The sequence below is a fragment of the Oryx dammah genome, unplaced genomic scaffold, assembly GCF_014754425.2.
Source record: "Oryx dammah isolate SB20612 unplaced genomic scaffold, SCBI_Odam_1.1 HiC_scaffold_5, whole genome shotgun sequence".
Classification (NCBI taxonomy): Eukaryota; Metazoa; Chordata; class Mammalia; order Artiodactyla; family Bovidae; genus Oryx; species Oryx dammah.
The window spans coordinates 59,110,829-59,137,410 of record NW_024070189.1 but is presented as its reverse complement, the minus strand read 5'-3'; the positions used below and the strand labels follow the sequence as shown (position 1 = coordinate 59,137,410).

Sequence of the window (26,582 nt, the reverse complement as noted above, 5' to 3'; positions counted from 1 at the left end):
TATAACCACTTGAAGCCTCTGTTTCACTGCCTGGTGGAGGCTGGCTGGTTGGGAGAGCAGGGAGCCAATGGAACTGAGCAGGTGCCAGGGCCCGAGAAGGCAGAGTTTGTGGAGGGAAATCTGGTGCAAGTAGTTGGGACAGGAGCTGGAGGACACACGAGGAGGTAGTATCTACGAGGTACCCAAGAGCTGCCAGCTAGCGGCCCAGAGCCCTGGGGCCTCTAGGGGGAGTCAGTCCATACAGCATTTACTCTGTCACTTCAGTTGTGTCCGACTCTTTGCAACCCTACGGACTGTAGCCTCCCAGGCTCCTCTGTCCCTGAGATTCTCCTGGAGTGGTGGGTTGCCAGGCCCTCCTGCAAGGGATCTTACTGACGCATGGATTGGACCCATGTCTCCTGCGTCTGTCTAATGCATCAAAGGTAGATTCCTGACCCACTGAGCCACCAGAAAGCCCCATAAAGCATCTGCTCCTGAATTTGTTGAGTGCATTTACCTCTGGGATGTCCCCAGGGACCAAGTGGGCCTTGCAGATAATTGTGTAGACCTCACCTCTCATAGTTGTTCAGAATAAAAGTGACTGTCCTGGACAGACTAAGCTGGGCATTTTGCATCGAATATCCCTCTGATGTAGTCTGTAGTTCTGGGTTTCCTCAAGGTCTGACCTCTAGCCGAGGGTTTAAGTGGGTCACGCCCACTCCCTGAGCATTCTGTGTGGGTTGTGTTAGTAGCTCAGTTGTGGCCGACTCTTAGCGACCCCATGGACTATAGCCCACCAGGGCTTCTCTGTCCATGGAATTCTCCAGGCAAGAATATTGGGGTGGATTGCCATTTTCTTCTCCAGAGGATCTTCCTGACACAGGGATCAAAAACCCTGGTCTCCTACATTGCTGGTGGATTCTTTACCATCTGAGCCACTGGGGAACGTGCTTAAAAGGGAGACACTTCCTCTGCCCACCTCACCCCCAAGCAGCCCTCAGCGGGTGACTGGCTGAGCTCTCGCGCACAGACTCTACCAAGCCCTTCTCTCTGTGTACATCCATGTTCTCCTAGACTGGGAGCTCCCTGAGCATGGGGTCCATGACATCTCTCTGATCCCATGCCCAGCACAAGTGAGTGCTGGGTGGGGGTCATAGGGCTACTGTTTCCTATTTGACAGATGGGCCAGTTAAGGCTGTGTGAAGACATTGCTCAGTAAGGTCACACAGCCTTGTGAGGGGCGGAGCTAACCTGGCCCAGGTGGATATGGCGTCACTCGACCTTTCTGGGTTCTTCTGGAGGCTTCCTTAGGACCTGCAGCTCCTAACTCACTGGCAGTGTTCCAGGTGTCCAGTCCTAAGCCCCAAGCTACTGAGACCTTGGGGAGTGAGGAGTTTGGGCATCGGAGGGGCAGAGGAAAGACCTTAAGCTCTCCAAGCCTCAGTTTCTTTTACTGCAAAATGGGGATTCTGGTACCTCTTCCTGGCAGTGCTTGGGGATTTAGGGTAGGTGGTTAAAAGAGATGTTCTTAACTGCATGTCCGAAACTTAAGTAAGAACTTTATAAGTGTTCACCATCTTTATTATTACTATTGACACTTTTATTTTGTTATCATTATATTATTATTCACCCTCCCAGGGCCCCAGCAGCTGCAGTGGCTCTGGGCCTGGCGGCAGCGGCAGAGCTCTGGTCTGCAGAGAAGTCACAGTTGCTAATTAGTTAGTGCCCTGAGGAGAGGGCCGGGGGTTTTTTATTTTTGCTGGAGGATCCCACCTGCTGGAGGCTTCCCCAAGCCCTGTCTTCAACTGGGCAAAGGTTGCAGGCCCCTCTCCAGCCTCAGGTAGGGGGCCTGGCTCCCAAATTCCCCCTGCCACTCCCTCCCTTTCCCAGACCTCCAGGGCCATGAATCATTTATGAGGCAAAAATGAAACCAATTAAGGACAAACTTTGAAAGCCTCTAATTGCTTCGCCTGGTGGCACAGAGGAATGAGGGAAGGCAGGCCTGTTCGGGGCCGGCATCTCCTCAGCCCAGGCCGCCCGGCCGGCCCACCGCGTCCCAGGGCGCGCGGCCTCCCGGCTCCCCGCCGCCTCCTGGCCGGGCGCGGACGTGCCTGCGCGGCTCCGGCGGCCGCGTCTGCCGCCCCGGCGCCCGCCCGGGTCCCAGGCAGACTAATTAAGCCCGGCTGCCCTCCCTGCGCCGCCGCCTCCCGCTCCAGGCCCGAGGTGATGGCGGCTGCTCCTGCCGTTCTGGGGCCTGTGCCCCAGAGCTGGCCGCCGTTCTCGGGGCGGGAGCCAACCTTGCCGGCCTAGCTTAACCCAGCCGAGCCCAGGACGCCCCGTCCCTGAACTGGGAGCCTGGGGTTCCCCGCGCCCCCTCAACCTAGGATCCCGGCGTAGTTAGGGGCTGGGCGGAGCTGGAGTACCTGACTTGAACAGTCCAGTTCCAACTCAGGGAGAGAGCTGCTCGTGTGTCGCGTCCCCACCCCCCATCCCAACCCCGCCCCCCAGCCGAGAGCGGAGGGGGACCGGGGGATGACCGATGAGATAGGGAAGCTGGAGGACTACAGGGGAAGGAAGGGTATTGAGTTTTGGGGTGGCCCATTGGTGCTGTAGCTTTGCCACAAACACCATAACTTTACATGGATTTCTTAACCTCAGTTTCCCCATTTGTCAACTATCAGGACAGGCCAGTTTTCTGTTGGATTTGGAATTTGAGGAGCTGGGCTTTACATGTCCCCCGCACACCGCCACCCCCACTCTTGGGGGCTGCTGAGGCGGAGGAGGTGGGGGTCTGGACCCAGCTTACCGCTGGGAGCCTTGGGCACTGGTGACCAGCCTGCCCACTGTGCTGAGGGCCAGGCAGGCCCTGGGCACTCAGGCACGTTGTTTGCTGAAACCGAATTTCTGTGCTTGTGTTTTTCCATAATTATATTAGCAGGTGGGATTTTTCCTCCGGGAAGTGGTGGGAGGGGGAGTGCCATGGCCGTGTCCCCACCCGCTCTGAGCGTGAGCTCACATGGCTCTGCCCGCCCGCCTGCCGTAATGATTTTTTAATTATGTAGCCAGTGCTCGGAATTGCTAATCCACCTCCAGCCCAACATCCCCTCCTGCAGCTTGTACCCCAGCCCCTCACTGGTGTCCCCAGAGTGGTGGCGTCCAGCCCCAAGCCTGTCTCTGTGTCCGGAGCACCCATGCGGGTGAGAAAGGGGAGGCCAGGACGACCACAGGGCCACCTCTCTTCTGTCTTCTAGTGACAGAACTTGGTGGTAGCCAGGGATCAGGGTGCCTTTGGCTCTCTTTGCACCCCACCATCCCTGACCCCAGCATGGGTTGCTCCTGCCAGGACAGGTGTGGCTCTGGAAGAGGGCAGAGGAGTGATCGGTGACACCAAGGACACACACACATATATGATCTTTGTTATACCCACACTCAGAACTTACTTCTCTTAACCACACACTCTCAGCCTCATGGCTACACAAGCACAATAGTACACTCTACGTCTTTCTCCTACACACACAGCCACACTTGAGGGCTAGGGTGCCCTCCGGAGACCCCATTGCTGCCTCCCGTGCCCAGGGAATGGTCCTGCCCCCACTCACTCTCTTTGCCTCCATCTCCTCCCCCTACCGCCTGCCTGACTGGGTTACACTCTGAGGTCCCCCAGCTCCCACCTGGTGGGGTGGCTGCCTGCGGCTGGGGCCTGCCTGAACCTCCATCGACCCGGTCTGGGGGAGGTGGCGGGTTGCGGGGGGGCTGTTCTGCAGCACTGTGGCGGCGGCTCCTCTCCAGGCGCCCAGCTGTGGCATCTGTCAAGGTCAGATAGCGACTCCGGAACCAGCCGGCTCGGCCCCACGGCCCCTCTCGCCTCATTATTTTTGTGTTCCGGGGCTGCAGCGACACCTCCCTCCCTCCTCCTTAGCCTCCCGCCTCTTGCCTGCCTCCCCCACGCCTCTGCAGGGAGGGCCTGCGGTCTGGGGGCTTTTGTTTTCCAGTTTTCTCCTCGCTCAGGCCAGGCACACGGGTTTAGATGCTGGCCAGAGTTGTTGGGTCTTGAATGGCAGATGAGGCAGGTGCCTCCCTCGAGGCTGGGACAGCTTTTTGGCTAGTGGAGCCTTGGGTTGATTTCTCAGGGGTACAGACTGAACCTGAGTGGAGCCCAATCTCCACCACAGCCCAGGTGTTCCTGTGGGCAGCTTCCTGTTTCCATAGGGGTCCCAGCACCTGGCATGAGTTCCTGTCTGTGCCATCCCCATGCCAGTTGAGCCCCAGACCCATATCTCAGAACCCCTCAGAGGTCCTGATAGAACTCAGTGAGTGCATGCACACCTGTGCATACATGCACGCGCACGCCTGCGCACACACACACACATACACTCACTCACACACACTTGACAGGCCAGGAGAACCCACAGATATCCAGCCACCATGTAAACCACTCTACTTGGACACATGCACACTCAGTCATACACATACATCCACAGATGCAGATAGCCACACTCCACTCCTACACACAGGTCACACAGAGACCTCCACCTCCACTGGTATCTAAGCCCCATTTGTATATCAGTACTTAAAACCACAGAGTAATAACTGAGACTGTACATGCACACCTGGGCACAGCCCCAGACACACATTCTCATGCATGCAATGTGCACAGGTTTCTGACACACCTCCCAGGTGGACACACGCAGATATACTTGGCCCTAGTGCTGCTCCTCACCATATACACTCCAGCTTGAGCGTGCTCCCTGGGGTCTGGTGTTCTTGAGCAGTTGCAACACCCAAGGAGCTTTGGACCCCTGAAATGCTGAAGTGAGCTTGAGGTCTTCCCTTGGATGCACGTTATATGTCCAGGGAGTTCCTGGAAAATAGGAAATGATGATTGACAGATGGGTCACCCTACCCACCTGGCCAGCCTCCATGGATGTCCACCAGCCTGGGCACAAGTGCACTGAGATGGAATGGGATAGGAGAGTCCTGGATGGGTCAGGATGGGCTTGGTGACAGCTGGCAGGGAGGGCAGGCTCAGGGGGGTGGCCTCTCAGGCTCTGTCTCTGGGTCCCTTTGCCCACCTCCAGCCCCTGATTAGGGTGTGTTGGGGGAATAAAATGTGGACACACGTCAGGCCTGGGGTCTTTGGGGTATCCCTGGTCATCACTCACTTCCTCCTCCAGCTGCGGACTGCTGTGACTGCCTCTAAGAGGGGGAGGTAGCTGGAGGTTTAGCAGTGGTGGGGCCCCCACCCCCCAGGAAACTCAAAACCCTGGGCCAGCCGCGGGTGGCGGGTTGGGGCAGGCACAAAGAGGGCCTCTGTGCAGGCCGGCTAGGCTGCCCACAGGATTCTGGGGGAGGAGGCAGGAGCCGGTTTCCGTCCCATTCTGCTTCCTGCGGAGGCCGCCGGAATGCCCGGAGCTCTGGCCCAGCCTGGCCCGTCCGGCCCACCCGCAGCCCCTTCCCCTGTCTTCCTGGGCCTTAGGGTACAGCTGCAGACTTCTCTGTGACAGCGTCCCAAAGTGTTTTGCTCAGAGCCTGAGAACTACCCCCCTCCCCCCCAGGACCGATGAGAAACCAAGAGGGTTCCCCTAGGCTGAGGGTGCCCCTGGACCTCACCCTCTAGCCAAAATGTGCCTCAGAACTTTTGGGCAGTGCTGGAGAGCCGGGCCCTGGAGTCGCAGAGATCGGTTTCAAATCCCGACTCTTGTGCTGATTGACCTAGTGACCTTAGGCAGGTGAGTCTCATTTGTAAATGGGGTTAATAGTAGTTACAGAGTTAGAGATTTCAGTGAGAAAATGTATGTGAAATGCTTAGCACAATACGTAGCAGAGAGCAAGTGCTCAATATTGAGGTCTGCTATTATCATGTCCTCTGGGGAGACAGGAAAGGGAGGGGGCTGGATGCTCCTCACCCCAATCAGCCTCACATCCTCTGGAGCTTGGTCCCAACCCTATGGCCTGCTTAGAACCCTTTTCTCCAAGCTTCAGTTTCCCATCTGAAAAATCTCCCTTCCTCCTGGGATTTGGAGGTTGCTATCTGGAGTCTTTTTTCTGTATCTCTCCACCTCCTTCCCCACAGGCCCTTCTGGGCTCATGGTTTCTGTAGCTTGGGGTAAGGAGCAAGAACCGTTGATCTCTATTTTACAGATGGAAGCTGAAGCTAAGTGCGGGTAAAGGTGTCAAAGTCAGGAAGAAGGGGCAGGATGGAGCCACAGACCTGGACCTGCCGACTCCATGCCCTGGCCAGGCCTCTGAATACATGCCCCCTCCCAGTGGGGACCAGATATCTCTGAGTTGGCTTTCCCTGGCTTGTCCTGTGGTGAAGCCCACGGGGAGGGAGGTCCTAAGAAAGTGTGGGCTCTCATCCCAGGCTAGTATCAGCTCAGACATCTCCACTTTGGGAAACCTTAGTCTATGATCCAGGAGCTCCCAAACAAGGAGGCAATCATTTTCTCACAGTTGCTTATCAAACTGTCTGTTCTAAATAGGGCAATCATAGTACTTCCTTCAGAAAGTGGATATGAGGATTCTATGAGACAAGGCATGTCCACTGTCTAGCACGTAGAAAGGTCCCCATATGTGTTAGCTGTTATCCTCATGGTGCCATGTTACAGATGGGGAAACTGGCTCAGAGGCCATATGCCACAGTCACACAGTAAGGAGAGTCCTCCGGCTCCTATGACCTTTCTAAAGAAGGAACCTGGCCCAAAGGAGGTGCCTGTTGAGAAAGGCCTTGTCTTTATCAGAGGTGTCCCAGGATCCTTACCTCATTCCCTAGAAGCCCCATGTCAGGGCATACCTCCTGCCTGGGGCCTCAGTGTTTTTGTCCATGAAATGGGTTGATCTCCTCCTTCAGCTCCTTTTGGGAGCTCTGTAAGGGCAGGCAGAACCCCATATACTCCTGAGTTTTCTCAGCAGCATGTATCAGTCCTTAGGGAAGGGGGCTGAGCCTGCCTGAGGAGTGTGGAGTCAAGGAAATAGGACTGCAGCCTCCACCCCCATTCTGTCCTTGGCAGTTGGTCTTGGGGTGTTAGTCTTAGGGAGACCCTAGTGGCATTGAGGGTGTGGCCCGTTTCAGACCATCTGCTGGGTGCTAACAGTGGTCAATGTGTCCTTGTATGTGTGTGTCCGTCCATAGCTGGCTATGTGCCCTGGTTTCTCCAGTAAGGCCTGCATTTCTCCTGGCCTCCAAGACTGGTGTCCCCTGTGTATCTCCTTGGGCCTGAGTAGGGCTTTTTTTTTTCCCTCTGGAAACTCCCCAGGCTGAATCATGGAAATCAGAGATGGAAACCCCCACACACACCCAGTTGCTCAGCTTAGTTCAACCACCATAGCCTGTGGTCTGGCCTGCCCACCATCAGTCAGTCTGTCCAACGCCCCCTCTCCATTGGAGATGAAGGACACCAGCCCATCAAGGTGGGTTGGAGGGATGTGAGGGGGTGTAGCACGTAAGTGTAGGGAAGGGTTCAATGAGCCAGGGTCTGCAAGTCTGCAACACTGGTGGGCTCTACCAGGCCACACCTGGGATCCTGAAGGCCCTGATAATGCTGCCTCTTCCAGGAAGCCCTCCTTCGGCAGGCAGGACAGCTGTTCCAACCAGCAGAGGAGTAGGGGATAGTTGCATAACTCCATAAATTCACTAAAAATGATTGAATTACATAATGGGTGAATTTTGTAGTATGTCAACTATACCTCAGTAAATGTTTAAAAAAAATCCTGTTCTTGACTTCAAGGCCCGGCCCAGTTGAAACCCTGCCAACCTCATAGCCACACCTCGTCCGTTTCCCCATTTCTTGGGAACCCTTTCAAGCTTGTGTCCACGTTGGTAACCTCTCCTTATCCTTAACTCACAGGCTAAGCAGCCCCTTCCTCCAGAAGGGTCCCAGTGTCCCGCTTGATCCTTTTCCCACCCTCCCATTTCACGTTGGTTCATGTGCCCATCGGCCCAGCTCCTTTGTAACCCTCCAGAGCAGTGCCAGTCTAGTCTGTATCTTCCTAGGACCACAGGGCATGGGGCTGCTACTGCTTCTGTGTGCAAGGTCTAGAACATCTCACCGTGGCCACCTGTGTGCAGGTCTCCATGCAGACAGCTCCAGCCCACCCCACATACCCTCCTGCCCCACCCCCTGCCCATTGCTGTGTAGCCTGGAGGACCCAGGACAGAGCCCTGCTGAGGACAGTTTGGGCTCCCCCGGCACAGAGGGTGGAGTGAGCACTCTGCCACCACCTCTGGTGACCTCATTGCCAGCTGGCATTATGACGTCACTGGTCCAGCATTCCCTGTTCCTGCTTGGGTATCTCCAAGCTCCCAGGTGGGGACACTCCCCTGGGGCCTGTGACAGCTCGTGCCCCCAACCACGTAAAGGTGACAAGCATGGTAACAACCCGCAGGGAGGGGATGAGGGCAGCCTCGGGGTGGCTGGGTCACCTTTCCCTGTAAAGCAAAAGCAGTCACAAAGCAGGGTGACTAACATTTGGGCCCTGGGTTCAAGTTCTCCCCCTACAGGGAACCACTTTTTGACTTTGGCCTGACAGCTTGAACCTCTCTGAACCTCAATTTCTTCATCTCTGGAATTGGTTCATAGTTCCGGTTCCTCGAGTCCTGGGGAGGAATCAGAAGGGAGAGATAACATGTAGAACATGGGAGTACAGGGCCGGGGACGCAGTAGGTGCTCACTAAATGCTAGCAGATAGGGTCCCTTAGATAAGGGAGCCTGAATGTCACTTGGCGAGAGCTGGTTAGGGAGGGGCCATGTCCCATATTTTCTGGGGCTGGCCTGGGTCTGGGAGTAGAGGGAGGAGTGGCTCCAGCTTTGACTGTCTCTCACGTCCCAGGACAGCCAGTGAGCTCCAGCTCCCATGAGGTGGGGCCCCACAGCTCGGCCCTGAGAGCAGGAAGCCCTGACCCCCAGCCCTCCTTCCTGTCTCTTCCTCCCGGGCCTTGGACCAGAGTGGGCCAGGGCTCATCTGGTCTCCCCGACCTCTGCCTCCACTTCCCTCTCCCAGGGGCATGTCCAACTGCCTTCTCTTGGTCCCCAGGGTTCTGTCTCCATGTCTCTCAGATCCTCTCATCCCTGGGCTGGGCCAGGTAGCCTGCATCTCTGAACCCAGTTGCCCCAGTCTCTGCTCCCCACGATGCTCTAACCTTGACCCTTTACTCTGTCCTCCCTCAGCCCCTTTCTCTGACCCACCCCTTGAGTTCCGTGTCTCAGATTCTCTGTCCCCACCACCTGTCTCTATTCTTTCCCCTCTGCCCCCCAGTGCTCCATGACTGGTTCCCCCCCACCCCCGCCCCCTGGGCTCTGTCCCCGCCCGTCAGCCCCTGGTCCCCACTCCCGGCCGGCCTGGCTCCTGCATGGACAAAGGGGTCCTTTGTGGGCTGACCGCGGCTGGCGGGGCGGCGGGGCGCTGGCTCCGCATTGCTGATGAAACGGAGCCCTTTGTTGTCCCTCCTCAGGCGCAGTATTTCTTTTTGGGGGCTGGATGCGTTCCTGGCAGGGCCGATGATGGATGCGCCCGCCGCCGCCCGCCTGCCCGCCAGCTTTCCCTCCCGCTCATTCCCGCTCCGCTTCAACGCAGCCCCGGCTCCTCCCCTGCCGCCTGGGCACTGCCAGGCCCTTTCTGGCCTGGGAGAGGGTTGCTGTGTGCCTTGCAGTAGAGGCTGGGGCCTGGGAGAAGGTCTCCTCTTATGTCTTCCCCTTTCATGAATAGAGCCCGTGAGCCCTGTGGTCAGTCGTCCTCTGGGACAAGGGCGTCAGCTTTTCCCAGGGTCTGAAGGAGATGGGCCAGGTATGGTGCAGATCTGGGACAGCCTTGGCTGGGGACCAGGCCATGGGGACTAGAGGTTGGTATCTGCCCACCCTGGGGTTTCAGGACAGAGTTACCCTTTGTGCCAGTCCTTGCGTACCCCCAACTTCACTTTCTGAGGCTGAGAAACCAGCGTTCACTGCCTGCAGCACCTGTTCCATGACATATCACGTCCTCTGGGCCTGAGCTCAGCATGTCCCAGGACCGAGTGGGGGGGTCGGGGGCGTGGTGGGGGGGCGGGGGGCGGGGGGAGGGGAGTCCCTGAGGAAGGACAGAAAATGACAGATTGGAGAGATTCAAAAAGGGGGCCAGAGACTAACAACATGAGATTAGGTCCCCACCAAGAGAGACTCGGTATGGAGACAAAAGCAGAGAGAGACTTAGCCTGAACACAGGCCCGGCTGTGTGGCTGTGGCTGTGTCTGAGGGAGCTGACTTCTAATTGACCTGCCCGCCCCACACGCAGAGCCAGATCGTGGAGCTGGAAGGAGGGAGGGAGTGGAGCAAAAGCAGCGTTAATGCAGCTATCGATTTCTGCCACCAGCCTGCAGGCCTCAGAGGCGGGGGACGCACAGAGGGGCTGGGGCACAGACTGCTCCCCTCCCCACCTCTCCAGCCTGCGGGCGCCTGCCTGCTCCTATCTTTTCCCTCACCCTGCATCTGGGGCTGTGGTCCAGGGCAGGGTAGTTGCACTCAGATGGACCAGGGGCTGGGTGACTGGGCATGATAGTCACTGGCCCTGGTCTCAGTGGTCATGGTTGCCCACACCTAGCCGGGGTCCCTGATGCCTGGAGGGGCCCTGATCTCTGATGACAAGGGCCCAACGGCCAGCCTGGGCTAGAGTCTTAGTTGGTAGAATAAAGCATAGCTATCCTGGGATGTATATATGCACTCTCCCTCCTTTCCTCTTACTGTGACTCTGACCCCTCTGACACTCCCTGGCCCAGTCTGGACACCTTGCCAGACCATCCTGGGTTTGTCCTAGTGGAATCTGCCAGCTTGCCCAGCTCTTCCTCACCACTTATCCACCTTCACTACGAAGGAGCTTAGATGGGCCAGTACCTGCCGGGGAGGCAGAGTGGCTGGCTAGCTGCTGATGCCTGCCCTTTGCCTCACTCCGGAGAACGGAGCTTTTCCCTTTCCAGCACTCACTTCTCCTCATGGCCACTCCTTAGCAGTCGGCCAGGGGCCCTACCTGCCCAGAGCCTCGATTTCCCCTTCTGTCAGTTCACAGGCTTGGGCTGGATGACCTCCCAGGACAGGCTGAGTTCTGTGACTGGGGGATGGTGGGGTTGCCTGGGGACAGAGATGCAGTGTGCACCACCCCCAAGCCCAGGGCGGGACAGGCCCGGCCAGATGTGCGCCTCCCCCTTGAGTCGCCAGCTGCTCGTGGCGGGGCCCCGTCCTCCCACCCCTCTCTTGGGGGTTGCTGGGCCGAGGCAGGCAGATGCTAGGGAGCCAGGGCTGATGAGGAAACTACCACTCAGCTCCATCTGGAACAGTTTCTTCCAGAGCTCTGGCCAAGGAGCCTGGCTGCTCACATGCCTTAGTCTTGGGGCCTGAGCAGAACAGGCTCTGTCTTGGGAAGGGGCACCCCCACACATGGACATGGCCAAGGAACAGACTCCATTCCTGAGAGGGTCACACCTCCTCTTGGTCCCAGCTTGCAGCAGCCAGAGTTCCCTTTGGCCCAGAGTCCACTCTGTGCTCTCTGCTCCCACTGGGAGCTCCCTCCAGACCCGTCTGGGAGCCAGGCTGGGGCACAGCAGTGAGGCCTGTCTAGAGACAAGAGTGGGTCCTGAGGTTTGAGAGGGAGTGGGGAGTATGTGCTGATGGGTGCACAAGGGTGGCCCCCTACTCTTACAGGAGGAGGCTTGTCCTCTGGCACAGGGCTGCCTGCCCTCTAACAGGAGGGTACGTGCTCCTTCAAATAAGGGCTCTGTGCTCTATTTGGCAAATTCTGTGAAACAAAGTCACTTACCTTTACCTGCAGGACTTGACAGAGCCTTGAGATAATTAATGTGTATTAGGCATCTTGGGCTTCCCTGGTGGCTCAGATGGTATCTGCCTGCAATGCGGGAGACCTAGGTTCAATACCTGAGTTGGGAAGATCACTTGGAGAAGGAAATGGCAACCCAATCTAGTATTCTTGTCTGAAGAATCCTGTGGACAGGGGAGCCTGGCGGGCTACAGTCCACAGGGTTGCAAAGAGTCGAACACAACTGAAGGCTTAACACAACAATTAGGAATCTCTAGTAAGCATCCAGAAGCAGCTTCCATACTTTGGTCTGTATTGCCAAGCTCTGTGTCCACCCCTCTTCTCCATAATTGGGTCAGTGAAAGATTAGGAAGCAAAGGGTAACCTCTGAGGTTAATGGAGCTCTTCCGCTCTCTCCATCTCCACTCCCCCGACAGGAAGGACCTCCTGCCTTCGTGAGGTCTTCCCAGACCCTAGCAGGGGGATCCAGCTGAGCCTCCACTGCGTTGCTGAGTGGCCGTGTATCCATGGGACAGTCAGTTCTTCTCCCAAAGCTTGTCTTCCTCACCTTATCAGATAGGATATTCCTAGCCAACATTTGTAGGTTTTTTATGAGTACAAATGAGAAATTCCTAACTTTGGCTGGCACTTGATGAATGCCCTGGTGAGGCAGTGGTGGTTACCGTGGCGACGCACTTGGTGGCAGCGGAGGTGTTTGCCACTCTGACCCTGTATCCATCCTCTTGTCCCGACAGAGTGAAAGCACTTCCACGTGGACACCCGACCATGTACCTGCGCTGAGGGGCAACTCCCACCAGGTCTCTCTGTCCTGGGCGGCAGGACCCCGGTGCTTGTCTGTGGACCCCCGGCAGTTGGCAGGCTCCCCCGGCAGCGGGGTCCGGGCCTCGGCCCCACCATGTCGAGCCTCAGCAGTAGCCCCCAGGACACCGGCGGCAGCGGCAGCAGCAGCACCAATGGCAGCAGTGGCCCAAAGGCGGGAGCGGCAGACAAGGGTGCGGCGGTGGCCGCTGCTCCGCCAGCCTCCGTGGCAGATGACGCCCCACCCCCCGAGCGGCGGAACAAGAGCGGCATCATCAGTGAACCCCTCAACAAGAGCCTGCGCCGCTCCCGCCCCCTCTCCCACTACTCTTCATTTGGAGGCAGCGGCGGTAGTGGCGGTGGCAGCATGATGGGCGGGGAGTCAGCCGAAAAGGCGGCCGCAGCCGCCGCCTCCCTGTTGGCCAACGGGCACGACCTGGCGGCGGCCATGGCTGTGGACAAAAGCAACTCTACCTCAAAGCACAAAAGCGGTGCTGTGGCCAGCCTGCTGAGCAAGGCGGAGCGCGCCACGGAGCTGGCGGCCGAGGGACAGCTGACTCTGCAGCAGTTTGCGCAGTCCACGGAGATGCTAAAGCGCGTGGTGCAGGAGCACCTACCCCTGATGAGCGAAGCGGGCGCCGGCCTGCCCGACATGGAGGCTGTGGCGGGTGCCGAAGCCCTCAACGGCCAGTCCGACTTCCCCTACCTGGGCGCCTTTCCCATCAACCCGGGCCTCTTCATCATGACCCCCGCGGGCGTGTTCCTGGCTGAGAGCGCGCTGCACATGGCCGGCCTGGCTGAGTACCCCATGCAGGGAGAGCTGGCCTCCGCCATCAGCTCCGGCAAGAAGAAGCGGAAACGCTGCGGCATGTGTGCGCCCTGCCGGCGGCGCATCAACTGCGAGCAGTGCAGCAGTTGTAGGAACCGAAAGACTGGCCATCAGATTTGCAAATTCAGAAAATGTGAGGAACTCAAAAAGAAGCCTTCCGCTGCTCTGGAGGTAACGGCGCCTTAGAGGGAGGTGTGTGGGCTCTTGGGTCTGTCTGGCAGTCCAAACCCACCCCTGTCCCCATCCCCACCTTTCCTCCTTGGGCCTGTGTCAGGGATGCCCAGCTGTCCCTGGGCTCTGCGGTTTTAGGCCAGGCTCCAAGACACCAGTTCACTGCCCCGAGAGTCAGAGCCACGTCCCAGGATGCCCTTAGGTTGTAGTCTTCAACCTAGGCAAGCACGTAATTCCACATGGGGGCCTAACATTCCCTCCAGGCCCCAGGAGTCCAAATGCCACCCCCCAGCCCCCGCCCCGCACCACCCAGAGTTCTGGGTCAGATATTGAGATTCCCACACAGGTCCTAAGTCTTTGACTTTCAGACATGTCCAAAAGTTTCCAGTTTGTGACCTAAGATTCTGGGACTTTCCCCTGCCCCATTTGAGGGGTTCTGTCCTCTGTAGATCCTCTGGGTTTGAGGGATAAGCCCTCCGTTTGTCCCTTCAGACCCTTACCCAAGAATAGAGCAGCTCCAGTGCCAACTGCTCTGCCCTGAGTCTTGGAAGACCCTAGCTCTGGGCATCTGACAGACTTGGGTTGCCTAGAGGCTCCAAGTTCAGTCTGGCTGCATAGTTAATGGCCAGGGTTCCTATGGGCCTGGGAGGTGGCTTGAGCCTGGGATGTGGGCAAAGCTTGCCCACTGTGGATTGATTTTGAGAAGGCAGAAAGATTCCCGTGATGCCTTCTCTCCATCCTTGTGGCAGGGCCTGTCCTCATGTCCCCAGCCATGACAGCTTCACTGTGATGCCAGGCCTGGGTACAAAAGCATCTTGCTGTCTCTGCCCTGCCTCGCCCCTCTGCAAATGGGCTTGACACAAATGTCCAAAATGGTTGCAAAATGATAATGGCACCCCAGCGTGACTATCCCTTCCACCTCACCCAGCTCTAAACCTCATATGTCTGCTCTCCTGCCCAGAGAACATACCTGGATGCATACAAAGGCACCCACTCTCCTCTTGTGTAGAGTCAGACAGATACACACACACATCCTGCCTTGTACACAGTCTTATTATAGATGCAGTGTCTTAATAAACACAGCAAGCATCCTTTCACCTCACCACAGCTCCAGACACACTACACACTGTAGCATAGCTCAAGGCACACATCCTTGTGTGTGTCCAGTGCACGTGCATACACGCTCATTCAACAGAAACGTGAACACACCTCCTAGAGGCACCAGGGCCACCTGGCGCTTGTGGCTTCTGGACCAGGGAAAGAGGTCTTCCTGGCCAGAAGGAGGGTTCCTGGGCACAGTGGCTCAGCCGGCCTCAGGGTGCTCCAGGTGCTCCAGGCCCTCCAGTGGCCAGCGGGCCAGGCTCCTCTGGCCCAGCCCGGATGGCAGGAACTCCACGGGGTGGCTGCTTTTACTCCATGCCCATCCCTCTGCCAGGAGGCCATCCACGGGGGAACGTCTTTGCGCCAGGCCCAGCCGGACCCTGACTGAACTCTCTCCTTGTTTTTGTCTCCCGCCCCCGCCAGAAGGTGATGCTTCCGACGGGAGCCGCCTTCCGGTGGTTTCAGTGACGGCGGCGGGAACCCAAAGCTGCCCTCTCCGTGCAATGTCACTGCTCGTGTGGTCTCCGGCAAGGGATTCGGGCGAAGACAAACGGATGCACCCGTCTTTAGAACCAAAAATATTCTCTCACAGATTTCATTCCTGTTTTTATATATATATTTTTTGTTGTCGTTTTAACATCTCCACGTCCCTAGTATACAAAAGAAAAAGAAAAGAAAAAAAAATTTAACTGCTTTTTTTGGAAGAAGAAGAACAACAACAACAAAAAAAAAAAAACAAGAGGTAAAGACGAATCTATAAAGTACCGAGACTTCCTGGGCAAAGAATGGACAATCAGTTTCCTTCCTGTGTCGATGTCGATGTTGTCTGTGCAGGAGATGCAGTTTTTGTGTAGAGAATGTAAATTTTCTGTAACCTTTTGAAATCTAGTTACTAATAAGCACTACTGTAATTTAGCACAGTTTAACTCCACCCTCATTTAAACTTCCTTTGATTCTTTCCGACCATGAAATAGTGCATAGTTTGCCTGGAGAATCCACTCATGTTTATAAAGAGAATGTTGATGGCGCCGTATCGAAGCCCCTCTGTATCCATTCATGCGTGTGGAGCTGCCGCTAGGTGCTCACAGCGCGGGAGGGGGCAGCCCACCTACCCCCGGGGCACCCAGGGGCCCCAGAATGGGAGCCCCCCCAACCCTAACAGTGATGATTTTGCAAAAATGAAAGTTCTGTTCATTTATCCGTTGAGATCTGGGGAGCCCATGTCTCTATTTCTGATCCTGGCTACTTACCTTAGAGAAAATAAGTCCTTTTTTCTGGCCTCACTGATGGCAACAGAAGAAAGGACTTCCCTGCGTGGCCCCCTGCCGGTGGAGGTGGGTGCCCAGGGCCCCCCTGTGGCCTGGGCCCCCTTGCTCATGGCCAGCTTCCTGCTGATGAACATGCTGTTTGTATTGTTTTAGGAAACCAGGCTGTTTTGTGAATAAAACGAATGCATGTTTGTGTCACGAAACACCACTGGCTTCTTGCTGTCCGGGTTTGGGGCCTTGCTTGGGGACTGTTGCCGGGCAGGGGTTGTCTGGGACGACCTTGGGAAGGAGGAAGGACGGCCTGGGGACACTGAGAGTGGGATTTCTTGGGAAGTGAGGTCTTCACTGAATCCAGAAATGGGGCAAGCCAGAGCAGCCAGCCTGGCAGAGAGGATGGAAATGCTCTTAAATCTGAAAGTGGCCGGTATTGGAACACCTCACCTGCCTGATTGTGCCTCCCCCACCCCCCTGCTGAAACCTGGACCACCAGGGACCATCACTCACGTGGGGCCACCTTCCCTGTTCACCTCAAGTCACCAGGTCCCATCAGTGTAGAGTAGCCAGCAGTTCTAGCTGGGGGTAGGGCCTGAGCTGCCTGTTCAGGTTCTCATTTCTTCATCCTTGCAGGGATCTAAAAAAGTGAAGCTGCAGGGAGCAGTTTCAGCCCAGGTTCATGGGGACCTGGCTGTGCCCAGCATGCACACACACAGACACCACCACCTCCACCACTACCCCTACGTACCCCCTTTCAGATCTGCGGGAGTAGGGCCTGGAGTTGTCCCAGACTTGGGCTCTTGTCTCTACCCCACCCTCCCCTCTCCTCGCTCACCCCAGAAAGACTGTTGGCACAAGGTTGTTTGGGGCCTCTGAGGCCAGGTGTCTGGGGAAGTCACCACAGCCACATGGTCTAGACCAGGACAGCCTGAACAGGAAGGGGTGGCAGCTGCACGCCCCAGCCCTGGACGTCACAGAGGCTGGATGTGTGCAGGATGCAACCATCATCCACTGGACCAGGAGGGGCTCTTCCCACGCAGCAGCTTGGAGCCTGACTGACATGGAGCTAGACTCAAGGAAGAACTTCCTGACAACATTGGAGCCTGGCTTCAGGTGGGTGAGGGCTTTTCAGATGATGGAAGGGGCAACTTCTGAAGCTAAGTGGGCGGTCAGGTGGGGGGAACATCTCTGCTATTGTTCCTGGGAGGAGAGAAAGCAGCCAAGTTGGGTGGGGGCTCTGAACCCCCGACCCCTCCCCAGGTGTCACAAGCTCCCTCCGAGCACCCGGAGCTCAGCAGCCTGGCCTGGCACAGCAGGGGCAGGCGGGGTAGTGGGAGGCAGCTTTCAACTTCATCTCTGCCTGGGAAAAATTCCCTTTCATGTGGCTGCCTGTGATCTCTCCAGGCGGCTCTGCCGAAGGGGGCCGTCCAGCGGGAAGCAGCGGGAGGTGTTACAGCCCAGGGCACCCTCACCCCCTGCACAAGGCAAACTGCAGCACCTGCAGAAGCTTCTGGGGACGGGGAGGGTCCTCCTCGGGGGAGTGGGGATGGGAAGCCTGGCCAGCAGGGGGCACCTGGGCAGGAGGCCCCGGCCTGCCCCTGCCAAGCTGCTGGCAGTGCGTGGGCCGCAGATGGCCTCGGCCAGTCCTCGTTGGCATGCCTACAGGTGTGGGGTGGATGGCTCTGGTGCCAGCCCCGAGGGGGGTATGCCGTGACTCAGCCAGCCTGTCCCCTTTTCGCGTGCCAGCCCGCAGCCCAGCTCCTGGGCTCACCCTCCATCACAGAGAAGCCTGGAGTCTGAGGCCCCGCGCCTCTTCCCACTTCGTCCTCTTGGGCTGTGCTTTGTGGAGAGGGGAGGCCTAGGCAGGGGTGGGGATGACTGTGAGGTTGAACACATGATGAGACCTCAGTTACCTCATCTGGGAAATGGGGACAATCATAGTCTCTCCCCCATCAAGTTGCCTGAGGATGAAATGATATCACTCTAGGGAAGGGCCTGACTCCTTGTAAGCACTCCCTCAATAGTAGCTGGTGCTGTTATTTTAAAACTATTATGCACCTAAATCTAACCAAATGTCCCCCACCTCAGGGGGTGCACCCTCCCTAAAGCCCAGCCACCCCACCTCCCATCTCTGACAGAGTGGCCTAGCTGCTGCCCTAGCCCTGGACCCTGCTCCCACACGTCCGCCTCTTTCTCTTTTTTAATATTATCTTTGGCCACACTGTGCAGCTTGTGGAGGTCATAGCTCCCCAACCAGGGACTGAACCTCAGCCCCAGTGGTGGAAGCACTGAGGGACCCCCAGCCTACCAGGGGGGCTGCCTGTTTCTCTCTGGCTCTGTGTCTTGGTGGTCCTTGCTTGCTTTTGACTCCCTTCTCTATGTTTCGTCAGCTTCCCATGCACCTCAGTCTCCAAGTGTCTCTTGTGTCTCTCTCCCTGTATCTCTCACTCCTGTTTTTCTGTTGTGGGCTCACCCCTGCTGCTCTCCCATCTGACAGAGAAGTTCTTAGAGGCGGGCTCCCCTGTGTAGCTGAGTGTCCAGTTCCCCTCCCTGGGGGTACCCTCAGCTCCCTTATGCTACAGTTGGGAGCCTGACCTCCTGGTGACCTGGGAGCTTTACCTCAAGTACCCTGTACCCCCGCTTGGATGGCAGGGGGTGGTTGGAGAGGCTGGAAGTGAGCGCACCTGGGGCTGGAGATAAAACCAGCCTCCATGTAGCTCTGTGTGTGTGTATGTGTGTGTGTGAGAGAGAGAGAGAGAGAGAGATGCTTCAAGGCCCTGACAACCACGTGAGGTCTTGCACAGCAGTGTGGCTATACGTGACACTGAGACACTATGAAAATGGGTCTGTGCAGTGTGTGGTAGACTGATGTGAGATCTTGTGTGGCCGTGGATTAGAATGGGGTGTCAGCAGCCCCACACTTTGGGATGTCCTGTGACACTGCATGTATAATCCTGTGACATTGTTCAATCCTGTGACAGACCCAGTGTGATACCAGGTTGTACAGCTGAACGTGTGGTACTGGGTATGCAACACATACTGTATGATACACATGACCCTGAGACAAGATTCTGGGTGGTTCTCTGCGGTTTGCGACGCCGTGTCTGTGTGGCCATCATGGGTGAGGCCCTGGGACTGGTACCAGGATTCTGTGTGAGTGTGTGCTGCCAGCCTGTGATCGTGCTGTGACCTTGTGGCGCTGCCTGGGTGTGTGCTCGTGACACTGTGTGTCGGTGTGCACCTGGGCTCCCCTCGATGATGCTCACGTTATGCGCCATGTGTCTTTGTCTACAGCATTTCCTGGGTCTCTGCCCTGACAGCCGTGCCACTCTGGGGACAGAGCGAGGGCCCTGGCAGCCCCTCTTACCCCAGCCTGGCCCTGAGGCCCAGTCTGGGCGGGAGAGCTGGCGTGGGGGCAGCAGGCACAGTTCCCACGGCCACCACAGCCCCTCTCCCAGCCCCACTACTGCCGGCTTCAGCTCTGCAGAATATCCTGGCAACCCCAGCCTCTTTGTTCTCTGTGGCCGCCAAAGGCCTCTCCCCACCCCAGCCTGCCCAGAGCCTGCCAGGCGCCCCCTCCCCCCCACAGCAGTGGGGTTTGGCCTGACCTAGTCCCTTGCTGCCCTTATCCCCCACTCAAACTGGGGCCCCTGTTTCATGCCCTGAACCGGACTCAGCATGCCAGACTGGGCCTCTGACCCCCTGCTGTGAGCCTACTGTCCTTGTGCAGGAATAAGGAAGCAGGACAGCCCCTGTAATATACTGGGTGACTGTGGGCCAGGAACTAGGCTCTCTGTGTGGGTACTTCTCCTTGGCCCAAGGCTAGTTGGAGGCTGTCTTCAATCTGGGATGGTTTCAATTTGTTCAATAAATTTGCTTCTTTGGCTCCAGAAAATCATCAGGATAGAGATTATCTATTTTACAGATGAGCAACTGAAGCCGAGAGAGAGTTGCAGACACACCCAAGTCACAGAGCACGATGGTAAAGGGACCTGATTAGAACTTGGACTCCTGGCTGTCAGATGCCTGCACCAGGCCTCTGGGAAGATCACTTGCTGCCATGGATGAGAAAGAAGGCAGGGCCTGGGAGTCTGAGTCTAGACACATTAGTTCTCCCCTCTTCTTGGTCACTATGTGTCAAAGCCACATTCTGTGTGTGTGTGTGTTTGTGCCCTTGTGAATGACCTCGGCTAAATGCCCTTGCCTCTCTATTCCCAGGAAAAAGGGGCAACATAACCAGGGACCATAGGGTGAGGCACTCGGTGGGGTGCTTTGCAGAGCAACAAGGTCACCTCACGGTGCCAAAACCCATAGCACCTCCAACAGGGACATGGGGCTACTGGGCCTGGAGGCAGATTCTGCTGTGGGGCCCCAGCCTCTACTCCCAGAGCCAGCCCAGCTCTGCTGTCACAGAGGCGGTGGTGGTGGCCCCATGGCTCTGCTGCATTCAAGGCCACTTCGGCCTGACCCGATTGCAGCGCCAGCTCCCACTCCCTCCAGGTGCCGGAGATGGACGGATGGAGGTCACTGTTCGCTTGGCCCTGGCCCCCACCACCCACCCACCCGCCACCTTGTACTGACGACAGCCAAGTTGGGGGAGGAACAGGCAGCCACCAGCATGTTATTAATACAGACCTTGACCTAGGCACCCTGCAGGCAGTTAAGCGACACAGAGAGGCCCAGCTGCCCCCCAAGCTCACACAGCCCTGCAGGGAATCCTGTCCCCCAAGGCCTACATCTCCCCCGAGGGCCCCTTGAGGGCTCCTCCTGCCACACCGAGTGGAGAACGGCTGGGGAAGATAGAGGGGGTAGGGGAGGGTCCCCCGAGGCCATCGACCCAGCTGCCAGAGCGGACACTTTCATCTCTCTTCGCCTGTCGACCTGCCATCCCTCAGCGGCATTAAATTCCCCTCCTGCCAGAGAACAAGGGCTGCCTCAGATTCCAGGCAACAGGGCGTGAAGATGGGGTGGGCCCAGGGGAGGGGCGCCAGGCCCTCTAGGGCTCCGGCCTGGGCTGGGGGCAGGGCTTGGGCTGGGCTCTGGCGGCCAGTGACAGGTCTCAGTCCAGATGTAGTCTGTTTCCGGCAACCTTCTCCTCCCTGACCGATGCCTTCCTCCCCTTTCAGGTGCTACCTCCTCAGGAGCTTTCTTAACCCCTGCAGGCCATGTCTAGTGTCCCAGTGCCACCCCCATCACTGCTGACCACTCTGGGTGACATGGCCTGGCTTCAGGGCTGTGTTCTGCAGCTCAGTGAGGCGTCCCTGGCACCAGAAACCTTCCATGGACTGAATACACACATTATCTCCTCTTTCTGGGCACGTTTTCCCTCTTGTGTGTTTCCAGCTCTAGTTGAAGTACCAGTCACAGGTGAGGGGAAATGTACCGAAAAGAGCCCTCTTTTCCCAGCCTGCTGGAAACTGCAGATTCTGCTTCTCTGCCCTTGGTCAGAGGTGCTGATGACATCGCCGCCTCACAAGAGGCAGAGCTTGTTGCCTGTGTGCCAGGCATTGGGTTAGTCCATTGCATTTACCAGCTCACTCAATCCTCACAACCCTGTGAGGACAGCAATGAGCAGTTATCCCGTTTTCTAGATCCGAAAGTTGAGGTTCAGAGAGGTAGAAGTAGAGAGACATAGACAATGTCACAAAGCCAAGTTCCTCTGCTTTCAGTTGCTGGCCTGTAAATACCTGGTGATGCCTCAGGCTTTGGCTGGAAGAACCCCCCACCCCCACCCCACATGCTGCCTGTGATCCTGCCCAGATGCGGGATTAGGGTCAGGCATTACTTACTTAAACTTTTCTGCACTTTTTGACTTTTTTTTTTTTTACTTTATTTTTTTTTCCCCAGTAAATATGTATTGCTTTTCAAATCAGAAAGCCCAATAAAGTTCTCTAACCAAAACTTCTTAGGCCCAGGAAGGTTTGGAAACAAAGAGCACAGTGTGGAGAGAGGGTGGGGGGATGAGAAGGGAGCCCAGGATCACAGACCCCTCCCCTGGAATGACAGGGTCAGGTATAGGGGCCCCGAAGTGGCTGCAGCCTGAATCTACAGAAGCCTCTGCCCTTCCGCATACCCCCGCCCCTCCCTGACCTGTCCCCATCACCCTCCCAGCCGCTCACCCAGCTCTGAGGCTGCCCAGGAAGGGGCACCGCCTGTGGCTGAGTTGGCTCGGCTGCAGTGGGATCCACAGGCAGCTGCCAGGGTCCGGGGGGAGTGATTGCGAGGGTGAGGGCAAGGGCAGTGCCCGCTGCCACCGTTGATAAGGCGGCGGAGCCCTGGGGAGCCAGGACGCAGTGAAGCCATGGAAACAAGGCTGAGGTGTGAGGCTAGGCTGGCTCAACCACTTCCCCCAGGTGGCCGCCTCCCAGGCCTGGCGGGGTCCCAGCGAGACAGGTCCACTGGCTCCCTGACCCCGGGGGCCGGGTTCTAGCAGGCCGCTGGGTAGACTTGATATCACCCCAGCCCTCCTTCCCCAGGGCCAGGCTGGGGTCAAGCCTTGGGCCTGAGTGGGGAGGGTTGGGGACAGCGGCAAGGGTGCTCTGAGCCCTTGGCTCCAAACCCCCCTGACCCCTTCAGTCCCTCCCACTTTCCACCGCCCCCTCCTCTCCTATGAATCTGTGTGCATTATTTACCTTAAGCATTTTGATAAATCATAATAGGAGAGACATCTGCCGTCAAAACTGCAAACTGCATTTGGGGCTCAGCTGGCGGCTGAGGGCTAGAGGCTAGGGGGTGCACCAGCTCTGGTGGTCTGAGGGGAGTAATACAGACACCCCCCCCCCTTCTTCTCATCTAGGGCTGAGCCTTGAAGGGGACACAGGCCCCATTATTTGGGACCCCTCCTCACCAGCTGCTGACCACGAAACCTTCCCAAGGAGTCTATCCACTCCCCCCGCCACCCCTGCCTGCCTCCCTCTGCCTCAGAATTAATGCAGCCGTGACAGCGGCTGAGAAGTCCCCCGAGCGGAGATTAACTCCCGGGGCAGCGCGGGCGGGGTTGACCATGGGAGGCTGAGGAGTGGGGGGCTGACGCACAGGCCTCACAAGATTAATCGCCCTGCAGCCGGCTTCATCACGAGGGTGCCCAGTGCTCCAACCCCCACCCCCAGGAGGGGCGCTGGGTCCTGTGTTAGGAGCCCACCCTGCCTCCTGCAGCCCCCGTGGTTCTGATGAGTGGGAGGATTTGAGAAGCCAAGACTGAGTTCTTTCTCATTTTCTCTTCCCTTCCTTGTGGCCTTTGGGGATCCTGAGGACCAAGCAGCAATCCTGGGGCCTCTTTCCCTCCTCTGTTCCCAGCTTGGCTCAGCAGCTGGGAGAGGCGGGGCTCTGACCCTTGTCTGTCTATCTACCACCTGCTAGACCCCACTATTCCGAAAGCAGAGCTGAGGGGTGGGGGGGTGCTCAAAGAGGGGTGTGATGGATCTGTTTGTCCTAGGCCTGCTGGGCCTGTGGTCCAGCTAGCCCCTTTGACCATCTTGGTGGGTCTGTGGAGACAATGGAGGGAGGGGATCCCCAGCAGAAACAGTGAGATTGCTGGTTAATACAGCGCTCGGGGCAGGGACCTGGGTTTTGGCCTTTCTCGGCCAGTTGTCTTTCAGGGGTTCCTGCCAGTGGGACTGAGGCTAGATATGGGAGTAGTTTCCTAAGCAGGCAGAACCTAAGGGATGCTGAGCTGTAGTTGGCATCCACCTTGACTCCGTAGGTCCAGCTGGAGAACTCTCTTCTCTGTACCCCCTGCCCTGGATGCTCCCACCACAGCCCTGCTGAGATCAGACTGAATGAACCCTCCTCTGTTCACTTGCTGGTCTTCCCAGCTAGAAAGTAAGCTCCAAACGGGACAGGCTTGTCTACCTGGAGCATGTTAGGTACTCAATAATGTGGAATAAATAGCTGAAGTGGAGGTAGAGAACATGGGGTGTGTGCGTGCGTGTGTGCGTGCGTGTGTGCCTGCTCAGTCATTCAGTCACGTCTGACTCTTTGCAAACCCAGGCTCCTCTGTCCATGGGAATTTCCCAGGGAAGAATACTGGAGTGGGTTGCCATCTCCTCCTCCAAAGGATCTTCCCGACCCAGGGATCGAACCTGAGTCTCCTGTATCTCCTGCGTTGGCAGGCAGATTCTTTACCACTGAGCCACTTGGGAAGTCCAAAGAATACGGGGTGGCCCTCTATATACAAGGAGTTGGAAAAGGACCTGGATCTCAGCTGGAGGATCCAAACTGCAAGGTCACAGGCTGATGACTGCCAAGAGGGGGCCCCCAGAGAAAAGGGACTTGCCTCGAAGCTGATGCTCTCAGGCTGCATACCCTTCTACAAGAAGCTTCTCTCTCTTGGCTTTGCTTCCCAGAGATATTCTGAGAATGGAATGAGACATCTTGGGTGATGTCCTTGTTATCTCTCAAGCCTTGTACCCCTCAGTGAACAGAGATCTATGTGGATGGGAAAAGCCAAGAAGGCTTCTTAGAGGAGGGGTGAGTAGAACTGAGCCTTGAATGACTGTGTTGCTTACCTAGGAGACTTAGAGATTCAAGCAGTGAGGAGACCACACTGCACAGAGCCCACAGGACTGTGGTGTCAACCTCAAGCTCCAGGATGAGTGAACTGTGTTTTGTCTCGGGCACAGAGGGAGCCAGTGATGGTTCTGGAACCTGGACAGTCTTTGAAGGAACTTAAGTCTGCAGTGAGGTATTCCAGTCAACCAGGGTTTGTAGGGCAAATTCCCAACCCCATTCTGGGCCCCTGGGGCTGGGCTAGGGAGTCAGCAAGAGAACATGATCATGCTACCTACCATGCCCCTTCCAAAGGAAACGTGCTCTTAATTAGGAATTAGGGGGCTGGGCTTGCCAGAAGTGACCTATCTGTTCTGGGGCCTTGACCACTCATTACAGGATGGGGAACCCAAGTTGCAGAATGGCCAGGTTGGAGAGCTTCAGGACCTGTTCACATCCTGGGGACATCTGGGTCCCAACTCCTATCCCCCAGACCTTAGCCTTGAGGCAGTAGAGTCCTGGGCTGAGAAGCAGGGGGCTAGGACCTCCATCCAAGCTGTAACCTGGTAGCTGGCTTTGTGATCACGCGATCAAAGGTATAACCAGTCCCCCTGTCTAGTCTTCCCAATCCATGCAAAGGAGTCCTTTCCAGCATCAATCAGCCAAAGTTCTAGGCCTTTCCTAGGGGGTTAGACATCAAGAAGGAGCTATAATTTGGGGGTTCTTCAATACAGCCCCCTCTCCCACCTCCGTGCTGGGCTTCCTCCTTTCCTCTGCTCTGACACCCACACCTCCTCACCCCTGACCCTGTGGCCAGCAGCCTCTGCGGCTGTCATCCGTTGTCATGGGAACCTCATAGCTCTGACCTGGCCGCACAGGAAGGAGCTGGCCCGGATCTCCTAGCTGGGGAAGCTGAGGGTAGCAGGGGATGACATGGGGGTGCCTGTCCTTGCCAGCATGGCTGGATGATGATGCACCCCACAGGAAGGGTGCATTGGAAGGATGACCTGGATGGGGGTGGGCTGGGGTGCAGGGTTTCAGGGCCTGATTTCTCCCAGCCCCTGGGTTCTGTGCTCTTTCCTAGGCTGCCCCCACTACCTAAACCTGGCTCCACACTGGTGATGGTAGGGAGGGGTGGCGGGGACCTTCCCATTTCCCTCACTGCTGGTGGTTGCTCAGAGCCCTGAGCTCAGCTCATTCTCGAGGCTAAAAATACCAGGGAGGCGGCAGCGCCAGCTCCCCTGACACCCTGTCCGTCGCACCCCCACCCCCAACCAGCAACACACATACGCCCAGCCTGGACCAGGTGCCAAGGTGCAGCTTAACTCACTATGATCCATTGAGTTTCCGAAAGTCCCACCCCTGTGCAAGACTCAAATCTGGGTTCTGCTTCCCAATCTGCTATGAGATCTACAGTAGCCCTCTGGTTTCTCTGGGCCTTGCTTTCCCTTTCCATATAATGAAGGTGCTATAAGGAAGAGGAGCGATTTGAGAATGGAGTAGATGGTCAAGCCCTGGCTGCCCCAACTCATTTCATTGCCATGGAGGTCCTGGCAGCACCCCAAACTACGCACTGGGTCATTATCTCCCTTTTCTGGATAAGCACACTGAGGCTGGAAGGTAAGTGTGGCTCAAGGGTACTAATCAGGGCTTTGGGTTCCAGGATGGCCCTCTCTTGTCCTGCAGTAGTAAGTGGAGCTTCTGGGACCCCCAGACATCTGCTGAAAAAGAGGTCTGTGCCTGTGTAGTAGGGGAGGGGTTAGCTCCCTCAAATCTCAGAGGAGTCCCTGGTTCTGTGAGCATGACTAGGATTGAGGAGTCCACATGGCTCTCCACCTGCAGTCTGGCCATGCTGCCCATCTGCAGTTCTGGCCGAGGCCAAGGGGTCACACTGCCCACAAGGCGCTGAGGTCAAAGTGAGTAACTATCCCAGCCTTCTGCCCTGAGCCTATGTCTTCTCTCCACCAGCCCTGAACTCAGGCTTTGTTTTAGGTTTCATACTCTCCCTTCTCTCCTAGACACCAGATTTTTTTTTTTTTTTTTGGCCATACCACGTGGCATGTGGAAGTTCCCTTACCACGGATTGAACCTGTGCCTTCTAAAGTGGAATCTTAACCACTGAACCAGCAGGGAAGTTCTGGAAACCAGAATTTTTG

The 26,582-nt window shown here is 56.9% G+C and overlaps 1 protein-coding gene across 4 annotated transcripts in view; it reads left to right on the top strand.

The window, feature by feature from the left end:
- Positions 1-16,148, top strand: part of CXXC5 (CXXC finger protein 5) — a 39,782-nt gene extending 23,634 nt beyond the window's left edge. For 3 of the 4 annotated variants that reach the window (XM_040239971.1, XM_040239972.1, XM_040239973.1), the window contains exons 2-3: positions 12,513-13,576; positions 15,101-16,143. In XM_040239971.1, coding sequence (XP_040095905.1) covers positions 12,674-13,576; positions 15,101-15,145 — 948 coding nt within the window. In that variant the 5' untranslated portion in view covers positions 12,513-12,673 and the 3' untranslated portion in view covers positions 15,146-16,143. Of the gene's footprint in view, positions 1-12,512; positions 13,577-15,100 lie in introns of all 4 variants that reach the window. The other variant, XM_040239970.1, reaches the window with a different exon arrangement.
- The last annotated feature ends 10,434 nt before the right edge of the window (positions 16,149-26,582 follow it).